Below are 11,564 nucleotides of genomic sequence, written 5' to 3' on the forward strand. Positions count from 1 at the left end.
ACAACAACGAGGAGACAGAAGAAGAGCTAGTCCGTGAAAATATTGTCTAACACTAAAGGTTGGGGACCATTAGGCTAAAGGATTACAAGTCTTCTCTCTTTATTTGAAATTCAATAAAACCACAGGGTGTGCAAATGTTTTTTTCAAGGATCAGTTTTTCTTCCTTCTTTTTGTTTGACCCTTATGTGATGCGCACACATCCAAATATTATTTCTGCAATGATGTTCTTAACCGAAAGATGTTGATTTGATTTTCAAATACTTGATCAAGGAAGACAGTATGAAATTAAGTTCAGAAAATTTCAAGAAGAGAAATGTTGACCTCTTTTGTCCAAACCTCTTCTCTGGACTTGGTTGTTTCGGCTGTCCTTTTGGATTTAGTGTAAGGCCGATAAAAGGGGTCGAAGGATGCAGGACTGCCCAGTGCAAGGTGACAGATAGACCTACATTTGTTCTCTGTTCAGCCCTGATCTCCGGGCCCTGACCTTTGCAGGAGGGCCCCCAAACCTATGATTTACCTTAAGGTGCTGCTTCACCTTTAGCACAGCCACCTGACCACATCAGGGCAGTTATGAAGTGCTGCCCTCTCAGATCTGTTTGCCTTTTCTTTAAACACTTACTGATGGTGATGGCATTTAACCCAACAGTTTTCAAGCTAAGGGTTTACCTGAATTTCAGTGTTACTTTCCTTTTTTGTTTTTCTGTTTTCATCCAAACAATGCGCTGGTTTGACTCTTTATTCAAAGAAGTACAGTGTGTATGATACAGTTTTTGTCATCAAGTGAAATGATGCAGTCCACCATGACGTCGTCCATATAAAATATTACACTTTAAATCATTTTATTTACATATGTTCTAAATACAACATTTACAAATCCATTGAAAGTGTTATTAACAGTTTTTTATCAGCGTGATTCTTCAAATGATCATGAACCGTTGAAGGAGTCTTAATGTGACAATCAGTTTCCATAGTGCATTTAAAAGACGTTTCTTTCAGGCGTCTTTTGTTCTGTTTGTCTTTTAAGGTGCAAATTGTTTGAGGTTTGTCGCGTAAACTGAAAAAAAGAGAGCGACAGATTTTCCTCAAGCCCATGACAATCGAAGGCGTACGACGACTGCATCGAAGCAAGTTATTTACAGAGACGTGTTTAATTGTCAGTTGCCGTCAGTGGGCTTGCAGGGCACTGGGCCTCCAGTCGCTGTATAGACGGGGGTCTCTTCGGGGTCTTAGAGGGAATATCAGTGAATACTACGGAGCGACCGTCAGGGCAGAGCAGGACGCTGGAATCTGCCTCACACTTTGTGGTTCTGCTCGGCCACAAGGCCTCAGCAGAAGTAGGCCTCATGCTGAGTCCACCTGAAGACAGGACCTCCGTGTTGACCAGGGACGCCTGACTCATTTTGATCAGCATATCCAGCGACTGCTTACGGCTCTCCAGCGAAGCTTTCATGGCCTTCCTCTCGCTCTCATGTTCCTCCTCTTCCTTTTTTTCCTCCTGCTCCTCGTCCTCATCTTCCGTCTCCGTTACACTTTCCTTGGCGCTGGCGTCCTCTCTCAAACTGTGGTCGGCAGCAGAATCAGTCGAGCCCTTTTTGACCGAGAGGTCAAGAGGGCCGTCGCTTTGCCGAGCCGTCCGCTCCAGCGCCTGGTGGATGTGTGAGAGCTCGCTGCGGATTTTGCCGAGATGCTCCCAGAGGTGGCACTGGGCAGGGAGGTCCTCCTTCTCCAGGTGGGAGATCTTCCTTTCTGCCTCCTTGTACTCCTGCAGTGCCTTCGAGAGGTCACCAAGGAGAGTGGCCACAGACTGGGAAGCTCCCTCACCTGCCGTTTGGGGGGTCGTTAAGTCCTGACTGTTGGGTCCCCCATTTGTAGAAAGAGAGGAAGTCTCGCTGTTGGGACTGGTGAGAGCGTCGTTGTACCACAGTTCAGAGGGCCGGGTCTGAAGCTGAGCGTCCTGGAAACTAAGAAGAGGAGAATGTCAAGGATTTCAAATATATCTCACTTCAAACTTTTACGGCAAATAAAAAGAAATATCGTCCAGCTACTTTTGATTTCACTTCTTAAAAATAATCAGAACTAAATCAAAACTTTTAATCTTTACCTCCCAGGGAAGAGAAGTTTGTCCGCCGCCATACTGAGAGTCGATGCCGTCTGAATATTCTTCAGGAGGTCCAAGGGGAAACCCACGGCTGCCTTCTTTTCCACAGGCACCTCGTTATTCCCCAGTGGTGCTCCAGTTCTTTTCAAGCCCCAGCTTCCTTTTCCTTCCTTGCCTGTAGCTTGTGGTTTATCTGCGACCCTAAAACCTTGATCAACAGGGTCTGTTTGTGGGGACACCCAGCCGGCCGGGGACACCGCTGCAGCCCCAGGTCGCAAGGCGGGCACCTTCCACAGATTCACTTTGGGCTGGAAGCCAGAGAGCGGATTCACGTCTGGAGTGTTTGTGGACGTCTTGAGGACTTTGCTGGCGTCGCCTTGACTAGACGCAGGCCCGAATGTGTGCTCGCAGAGGAAGGGGTAGTAGAGGCGAGGGGGGATAAGCGTTCTGTCCGTGTGGGTGCCTGACGTTGGGTGCATAAGCTGAGCGGCCGATGCCAGGAAGGGAAGCTGGGTGAGCTGGGCGTGGGTCTGAGCCGTGACACTCGTGGCTGCAGCGGGGATAGCTGAGTTCATGTAGGAGAAGAGGCTCGGGCTGATGGGGTAACCCACCCCCAGCATGGACAGGTTGAGTCCAGTGGGATCCTGGTAATCCACCAGGCTCGGCGGCGGAGGGTAACAGGGAATCGAGGCACTCACTCGGGATTGAGCACCTTCAGCTTTGGCTTTTGTGTGGTTGGACGCTAACAGCCGCCACTGCTCGGACAACAACCCAGGAGCTGTCAGACACGTCTTGGACAGCTTGTACTGTTTCAGCTGAGCCTCTACCTCGACTGAGCGCGCTCGAATCAGCTGATCCTCCAGTGAAAGCATGTCAGCCATCAAATACTCCGACTCTGGTTGTTTGGTTTTCTTGGTAGCGCTCTCTGCGGCGTCTCCCCCGTGGTTATCCCCTGTGCTCTCTTTAGTTAACCCAGCCACCTCTCCTCCTTCTCCTCGGCCTCCCTCCTCCTCTTCCTCTGGACTCTGGCTTTCCTTGTCCTCACCTTCCTCCTCCACAACCCTGCGCTGTCTCTGCCTCTCCTCAGTCCCTGTTACCTGCTCGGACACGTCTTTCCCGTGAACGCCGTGCGCCTGATGGAACGGCCTGAGCTGCTCCGGATGGAGGATGTTCCCCTTTTTGTAGGGCCAGTCTGACTCTATGAGCAGAGACAGGGAGTTCTTACACAGGCTGTACTTCATGTGGTTGTACAGGTGGGACTTCTCCATGCAGGTGAAGGGGCACTGGAAGCACTTGTAGTTGTAGGGTTTGCCCCACGGACGGGGGATGTAGTGCGGCTTCTTCGGCTTGCGCTCTTTGTGTTTGCTGGCAGACGTAACTTTGCAGGTGTCGTCCTTGGACATGATTGCGTCTCAGGTTTTATAGATTTAAGCAAGAGTGCTAAAATAATTGCAGTTGAACAGCTTTTTAGATTTTCCCTCTATTTTTCCTTAAATGAAAGAGCATTTCTTGAGCCTGTGAACACAAAAAAAATCATGTTCAGGAGCTGAGCGTTGCCACTAACCTAACTGCAGGGAGGCCCCCGCTACGGGCTCCTCACTGTACCTGCCACTTCTCATTAGTTCCAGTGCAGCACCAGGCGCTACCAGGGTCCAGAGCTGCCGGGCAAACAGGGGTCTCTGCACCTGTGCAGCACTTACACTGTGCCTGTTTGGGTTTAAGGGCTGGACCCTCGGAGGCCGGCTACAGGCACGAGGAAGGCCGGGCTGAGGGTTGCATGGAGGAGTTGGGGGTTTGAGGCCTGGTTCTTAATGAGAGCCTGGCGTCACGCCTAAAGGGCATCATTAGTGCCAGGACTGGGATCTGGGTCAGGACACGGTGCAGAAGTTCAGCTACTCTCCTGTACTCTGTCCTGGCTCACTTCTTCCATACTTGACTGCTCGATTTAAAAGTAATCATCAGATAAGACGTAATGTGGGTCAATAAATCTGATTCATCATCTTGAAACTCTTTTTTTTTCTTTTCTTTTGTCCATAATTTCCCAGCTTTTTACTTGAGTTTTAAAGAAATACACTCCTTCCCCAGATTTACTAACTGTTATAACTTCTTCGCCACTGTGAAAGAGATTCCACACAAAGGATGGGAACCGAATTAGGTACTTTTATAGGGAACCGACCGAAATCGGTCAAAAGTACCAGGTACCGATACACCAAAAATTAAAAGGTACCATGTTTAGGTACCTAAATCTTTGTGACTATGAGGGAGGAGAAGACTTGGCGATTTTTCATGCTGGACATGAACACAGCATTAAAAGGTGATATATTAAAGAATAAATGTGTCAAATTGAAAAAAAAAAAAAAACAACAAACAAATTGATATTTTTTACAGAATAAGCACAAAAAAGTACAGAAAATTGGTACCGTTGAGTACCGGTACCAGGCATTGGTACGTTTTAGTTTCATATGTGAAAGGTACCCATCCCTATTCCACGCTGCAAAAAAACTGAAATCACATCAAGTGTTTTGCCTTATTTTGAGTAAAAATTGTCTTATTATACCCGATGTACCACATTTGATTGATCAGTCCAGAAAAATGTCTTATTTAAAGACAAAATGAGGTCTGAATTGCTCGTAACAAGTAAAAAAAAAAATCTTCCAACGGATCAAGAGAAATTTGCTTGAAACTATAACAATGTCTTAAAACAAGTAACTTTTCTCTTATAATTCAGACCTCATTTTTGTCTTTAAATAATGTAAAATAAAACATTTTCTTGAACTGGTCAGGTAAATGTGGCTCAGATTAAGACACTTGATAAGATTTCATTTTTTTCCGGTGCATTTTCTGTTCCCGACCTGTTGTTTTTAACGGTATTTTAATTAATCTCCTCTCTTCTCTAATACCCCATATGTAATTTCTCTTCTCTTCTGTTACTGAAACTTTGAAATCTCTCCAGACTCAGAGCCAGCCCGTCGGCTGAACCCCGCAGTGAAAGGAGATGTGAGGGGGAAAAATACGCTCCTCAGTTTGAAACGCTTCGCTTTGGGGGCTTTTATTTTGTCTTCCTCCTCAGGTCATTCACAGATGAAAGTCTGTGACATTCAGAATCAGTGCTGGGTTAAAAAAAACTACATTTCACCCACAGACTGCTCTGGACGAAGGTAAAGGCCGGTGAAGCACACACTCAGGTGATGGATGGAGGGTTACACTGAGAGACAGCAGACGACCTCATCTATAAAAGCCACAGAGTGAAAGCGATGATGAAAGACACGCTGAGTCTAACTCAGACTGGCAGGCTGTTGCCAACCGCTCTCCCAATTGGACCCTCAGAATTGGCCAGTTTAGTGGCCGACCGTTTGATTGGTTCCCGTGTCCGCCTCGGGGGCTCTGACCTGAGCTTTAAGCTCATAATGGAGCCTAACAGCTGCTGCTGCCAACCAATCAATAAAAATCATTTTTACAGTCGTTTTTTTCCTCTCCTGGACACCGCGATACGCTGCGCTCCGTGCACTGGATGGCCCCCCTGTTGCCCCGTATCCAAACCCTGCGGTCTTGTTTTGAGCTTTTAGGGCCGCTGATCAAACAAGCCAAACCGCTTGAACATCTATCGGTGCAATTAAGGAGGTTCACCACACTAAAAGCTTTGACAAGTTACACGGAACAGCAACCGCACCGCCGACAGCTCGACTGAACAGGCAGAGGGGAACTGGTTCTAACATATAACTTTGATTTATTATCGAATAAAATGAGTTTACCTTGGATGGTCTTGAGATTGACGGGCAGGTGATCTGTAAAAGAAGCAAGAAATTAATGCCACTTTGTCGAGTGAAAAGAAATATCTGCTAAATTCTGTTAACATGCATTAAAAATAATAGCTTTTAAAATGCTAAAAAAAATGCTACAGCCTTCATATCTGAACAGTTTTCAGATTTGTGCAAAATAAAAAGCAATACACACTTTTAGCTCATAATTTTTTTTCATGAAAATAAAGAGAAAACTCAAAATAGAATTTGTGACCACATCCGACTTAAATTAAAAAAAAAATGAAACTTACTTTGCTTCAAAAACATAAAAATCACATTTTAAAAAATCAACTCCCCTCATGCAGCAGGCCTCTTTTTTTTAAACTTACTTTCACATTTTTATCTCAGTAATACTCCAACCATCACACATGCAAACAGAGTTGAAATCCCCGCTCCGTACCTCTGAGTGTCCCGCCGTCTCTGTCTGTCACTCTCTGCAGCGGCTCTGCGAGGTTCAGCGCGTCCCGCTCAAACAGGAGCGCAGCAGCGACTGTGCACATTTATATTGACTGGGAGCATTGCCCGCAGGCGCTACAATACAGCAACCCCCCACCCTCGCCACCACCCCTTTCTCCCCCCTTCCTCTGCTTCCCTCTCTTCCCCCTTTGGATTGTCAAACGGGGTCTCCACCTTGCAGCCAGGATGCTGCACAACAACTTACCCAGTCCTGGAAGATGTTGGAGGAAGACTTTGGTCTGGGTTACTTCTTCTGTGACTTTGGTCATTTTTAACGGAGACAGAGACGTTTTCAAAGCCTGCGAGCTGAGTTTTATTCACCGCATTTGTCTGCAGCATCTGGATGTGAATTAGAGATCATTCGTTAACTCAGTTTTTCTCAGATTTTCCCCTTTTTTATAAGCACAGCAAGCCGTCGTAATCCTGATCTGATTTAAAAGTCTATTTTTACAGGATGAAAATAAATAAATACAAAATCAAATAGATGAATAAAAGACTTCTTCAAACACTTCTTGTTTCAAACCAGATTTCAAATAAAACTTCTCAACCATGTAATATTTCCACACCTTGTTAATCCATCCGTCCATTTAGATGGAGAATAATTGCAGAAATTAAAGGATTTCAACATATTTTAATTTAAATTGACAGCTTTTTTTCCCGTCCTCCTTAATTTTGATGCACAGCATTAATAAACACACCTTTAATAGAACAGAATAGAACTTTATTGTCATTGTAACAAGTATGATAAAATCGAAGTCACAGCAGCAATCAAGAAAACAAAAGTAAGAAAGTTTATAGAAAGTGCAAGAATAAGAAAATAGATGCTGACAGCTTGTCCATCATTGTCCAGTCAGCCAGCCTCCACCTCCACAGGGTCCAGGACTGAGCTTCTTCAGCAGTCTGTTCAGTCTCTGTCTCCTGGATCCTGTCTGCTCACAGCAGGTGAAGCTCTTCCAATGTGGTGTTGGTGTCTGATGTTAGCTCTGTTAGCCATGTCTGTTAATAGCATGATGCTACTCTGCCTTCTGGTATTCCCTCTGTTGCTGGGTTAGCACGGTTAGCTCGTCCATCTTATTGGAGATAGATCTTATGTTCCCAATAACGATGGATGGAAGGACAGGTCCATGTCGTCACTTCTTGGCTCACACCTGAGAACTAGCACGTCGTCCTCACCTCCTTCTCCTCACCTTGTGGTAAACATCCGGCCTAGCACCAGTTAGCATTGACATGCTTCAGGCTGCTAACAGCTGAGTTCACATGTAAACAATGCGGCCATGGTTACATGTAGGATCTCCAGACAAACACAGGAGCAAAAATAGTCAAAATATCTGAAGCCACAAAATGTTTGGTGTCCATGACCAACAAATGATCCACTCAAAATACAAAGATGACAAAAAAGAGACGAAAAAAATTACAAGAAACAGTTAAAGAAGAGAGAGCTGCTACAAAAGGCAGCCATAGCCAACAGGGCGGCGCCAAGCAACCTAATAATATTAATAACCTAATAACTCAGTTGTTTCCTGGGAATTAAAGATATTCCTGCAGTAACTTTCTGTCTCAACCTGTGTGTTTGGAGTAGGGATAGACCGATTATTGGGCCGATATTTGGCATTTTGGGGCATATCGGCATCGGGCTTTTTATTAATCCGGCGGCCGATGTGAAACCCATTCTGAAACCCACAAAACTGTGTTGTTTTGACTCCGATGCTTCTCTGCACAGAGTTTTTCCCTGTCTACACTATGGAAGCCCTAGATGGTCAAAACTTTTAAAATCAGTTGTGTAAAACCTGCCTACTAATAATCAGTATCGGTATCGGCCCCAAAAAATCTATATTAGTCTAACTCTAGTTTGGAGGATTCACACTCTCCTGGAAATCTATGGTGCGTGCCTCTCTGGGGTTATCTAAGTCAGCTGAGCAGGTTGTGCAGCAGCTTGTTTCCTGTTGTCTTAATTCTTGGTACATCAGGTTTTGAGGAGGAGGAGGTGGAGCTGCCTCACATCAGGAGCATCCTCCCTTAAAAGGAAGTGAGCATTTAAGGATACTGGATTGGTTACTGCATGAGCTGTAAGCGCACATCCACAGGCGATGACTGACATATGTGTTTCCTGTCGCTTATTTACTCCCTCCACTCCTCCATCTGACCTTTATCTCCCGTTTTGTCTCCCACTGACTCCTCAAGTCTTCATTTACCCCAACTTCTCTTTCTCTAATTGCTCCTCTTCCTTCTGTCCTCCTCTTCACTCCATCCCTGGGTGTCTTCCCCCCCGTAGCGGGCTCTGGGTCATCCCCAGGTTCTTCGTTTCCCTCCTCTGGCAGGGTGGGACGCGTGCACGCGAGCCCCTTTGAGAAATGTCAGTGTCCGTGCGCTGGGAAAGTCGGGGGCCCTTCACGAGCCATCAGAGCCGCTGTCACGTCGAGGCGGCCAAATGTAGACTGACAGGCCGCTCCGACGAGCCTAACCATCTGTACCAAATGTGACAGCAGGGGAAAGAGGATGTCTGGTAAATCAGGAGGAACGGCAGGAGCACACTGTGACATGGAGGAGGAAGAGGAGAAGGAGGAGAGTGGAAATCCTGGGACTTCTTAGACTCGGGCACTGGGGAGACAGTGTCAGTTATTTCTCCAAGATAGTGAGAGGCTGTTTCTGTCTGACAGACGCAGCCTCACTTCCTGCTGAGTGGAGTGTAAAGGAAAGACCGAGTCCTTCAGATTTGGTCTAAGATCCACGCGTCTGTCACGGTTTCTTTGTTATCAGGGGTGTTCATTGTTAAAGCGTAAAGTCTAGTTAGCCTTTAAGTCCGACTCTCTCTTTCTGCATAATGAGCTGCTGCTGTAGGAAGAAGTAGGAAAGTGGGAACACTGAGTCTTGCAGAGTCTTGCAGTGTGGGCGCAGAACTCTCCTGGCGAGTTGAGAGAGTTGAGGGTCCTTATGGAGCGGCATCTGTGGCGGCTGACAGGAGCACTCTGTTACCACTCAGAGAAAGCAACCCGAGGGCTGCAACAACACCGCTACCAGGGAGATCCAGCTGTGTCGATGCCTCTAAACACACACGCATTCACACACAGACACACACACATCCAAACCCAAGTTTAGAAAAATCTCCAACACTGAAAACACAAGCTTTATTGTCTGATAGATACATGTATGAAGACGAGGATCGGTGTCTAAAGCAGCGACCTCTCACCCAGGCTGAGTCGTCTTTTCGCTGCAGGAGCTTTAGCCTGTAGGAGGAATAGCTAACTGCTCCCCTCTTAGCCTGCGCTGCTGGGCACATTAACTAAACTCATATCGCTCTCAGCCACTATCAATTATTCACCACCCCTTCCCCTCTTTCCTCTCTCTTCTCCCGTTTTCAAAGAAGAATAACTCCAAGAGCCATTTCAGCTGTGCTAACACGGCTGTCTCTAGGTGTGTTTTATAACTTCTCCGGTTGTTTTAGTCTTAATAACGCGCCAAAAGCAGACTTGCGTCATTGTTGCAGTTGCCGAAGTTGGTGTACACTGAATCTGCTGCATTCATAATTGATGTGTTTCACAACTTGAGAGAAGATTTTAAGTGTTTGCTTTTCCTTCCAGACACTTAATTGTGTCTTCAGTGCTTTGCCCAAAAGCACTCATAGAAATGCCGTCAGCAGTCGGATCCTGAGATCTCAGACTGTGCTTAATGTCAAAGCTTGACTATGGAAGTTTCTATGAAGGAAAAGCTCTAGATCATTTTGCTTTCCTGCAGTGGCTCGCGCCTGTATGCTAAGGATAGGGTGCAGCCTGCATAGGGTTCAACCTTTTGAAGCAGAAAAATATTGGACACCTCTGGTAGTTACCAGTTGTGGTTATGTATTAGAAAAAGTTATACATAACAAATTGTGGAAACATGACTTAACATGTCAGTCATTAAGAATTTTATGGTATTTTTTTTAGAAATATTCGGCCTGTCAGAGTGAACTCATGTTGAATTCTGGCAGAATGGTGCTGCGTTCAAGGCAAATTGGAAAAATGGGACAAATCATGTCCTGTATTGATTTAAAATGGGACGTAATGTCTAAAAATCCAACAACCAGACTCTCTTCAGGTCACCTTTAACTATATCCTGTATAAATCATGCATGGGGTCTTGGTGATATCAACTAGTGGGTTCTGAAGACTAGGGCTGCAACTTACGATTATTTTTAATGTTAAATAATCTATTGGTTATTTTTTCGGTTAGTCCATTAATCACGATTATTTTGTGTTTCGACCTAATTTGGTTTTTAAAATGTGCAGACCTTTAATGGTGCGGCCACACCAAACGTGAATTTGCGGCGCGATTACATACAAAGTCAATGCAAAGACGCGTTAAGCGTTTCGCGCGTTTGGAGCGTTTCACGCGTTTGGGCGGTAGACGCGAATTCGCTCGATTTCAAAATATTCCCCCACGACGTCATTGTTTTGACGACGTTGGGGGGCAAGTGCCGCCTGCTCCGGCTCCAACTCCGCCGGAGGATGGAGGAGAAAACAATCTGTGTGGTGTGTCATCATCCAGAGTTATACGATACGACGTGTGTACTCTACAGAGACCAGAAAAAACAGGAGCAGACTTGGTTGAAAGTCTCTGAGGAGACAGGTTTTGAATGTAAGTTCTGAAAACATTCGTTTCCAGCTGTATTTGCCTGCACGGGTCATCACTGAGTCCGACTGTGTTTTCCTCAGCGGAGTTTTGAGCCTGATAGAGAGGAGGGAGGAGCGGGGCAGGGGCAGAGCCAGGGAAAAGATGGAAGTTCTCTGTGCTCCTCTCTTTCCTCCACCCCTTCATTATCCCCAAGGAGACCTCTGGGAACATGGGTCGGGGGATCAAGGATGAGATCGTAGGGAACAGCCAGGCAGGGCCAGTGGAGGTGGATTACCAGGGAGAGGCAGCAGGCCTTGATTGTGATCTCCAAAGCTTTCACACACTCTCCTGTCATGCTTTTGAAACCACAGCTCACTGTTTTTCAGCTGCTCTTTTGGACTTTTGGTCTTTAAATGAACGAGCTCTCTACTCCGCATGCGCAGTACCGCGCGTTCGCGTGTTCGCCCCTCAGCTTGTCAAAAAAGTCCAGCGGCGAGACTCGGGCGTTCACGTGGCGCGTGACAGGCGATTTGTGCGAGTAAATTCGCGTGTTCGCATTTGGTGTGGCCGCGGCATAAAATTCAACCTGTGTGTTGCATTTTCACTGCATTTACTAAGAGTTAG

General features: G+C 46.1%; 1 protein-coding gene across 1 annotated transcript; it reads right to left on the minus strand.

Annotated features, from left to right (window-relative positions):
* Positions 1–1,098: 1,098 nt before the first annotated feature.
* prr35 (proline rich 35) lies at positions 1,099–3,577 on the minus strand. The gene is made up of 2 exons (XM_074663758.1): positions 2,102–3,577; positions 1,099–1,961 (listed from the first exon to the last, which is right to left on the minus strand). The coding sequence occupies exons 1-2, from the start codon at positions 3,499–3,501 to the stop codon at positions 1,148–1,150; spliced, it is 2,214 nt and encodes a 737-aa protein (XP_074519859.1). The 5' UTR covers positions 3,502–3,577; the 3' UTR covers positions 1,099–1,147.
* Between the last annotated feature and the right edge of the window lie 7,987 nt (positions 3,578–11,564).

This window comes from Halichoeres trimaculatus, unplaced genomic scaffold (genome assembly GCF_033239565.1).
Source record: "Halichoeres trimaculatus isolate MK-OKI-2021-1 unplaced genomic scaffold, fHalTri1.1 fHalTri1_scaffold_23, whole genome shotgun sequence".
In the NCBI taxonomy this organism is placed as follows: Eukaryota; Metazoa; Chordata; class Actinopteri; order Labriformes; family Labridae; genus Halichoeres; species Halichoeres trimaculatus.

Bases quoted from the DNA above. Each gene is read 5' to 3' on its own strand.
- prr35 (XM_074663758.1), bottom strand. From the start codon at position 3,501: ATGTCCAAGGACGACACCTGCAAAGTTACGTCTGCCAGCAAACACAAA. The intron at 1,962-2,101 runs GTAAAGATTAAA...TCCTCTTCTTAG, and splicing joins AAACTTCTCTTCCCTGGGAG to TTTCCAGGACGCTCAGCTTC.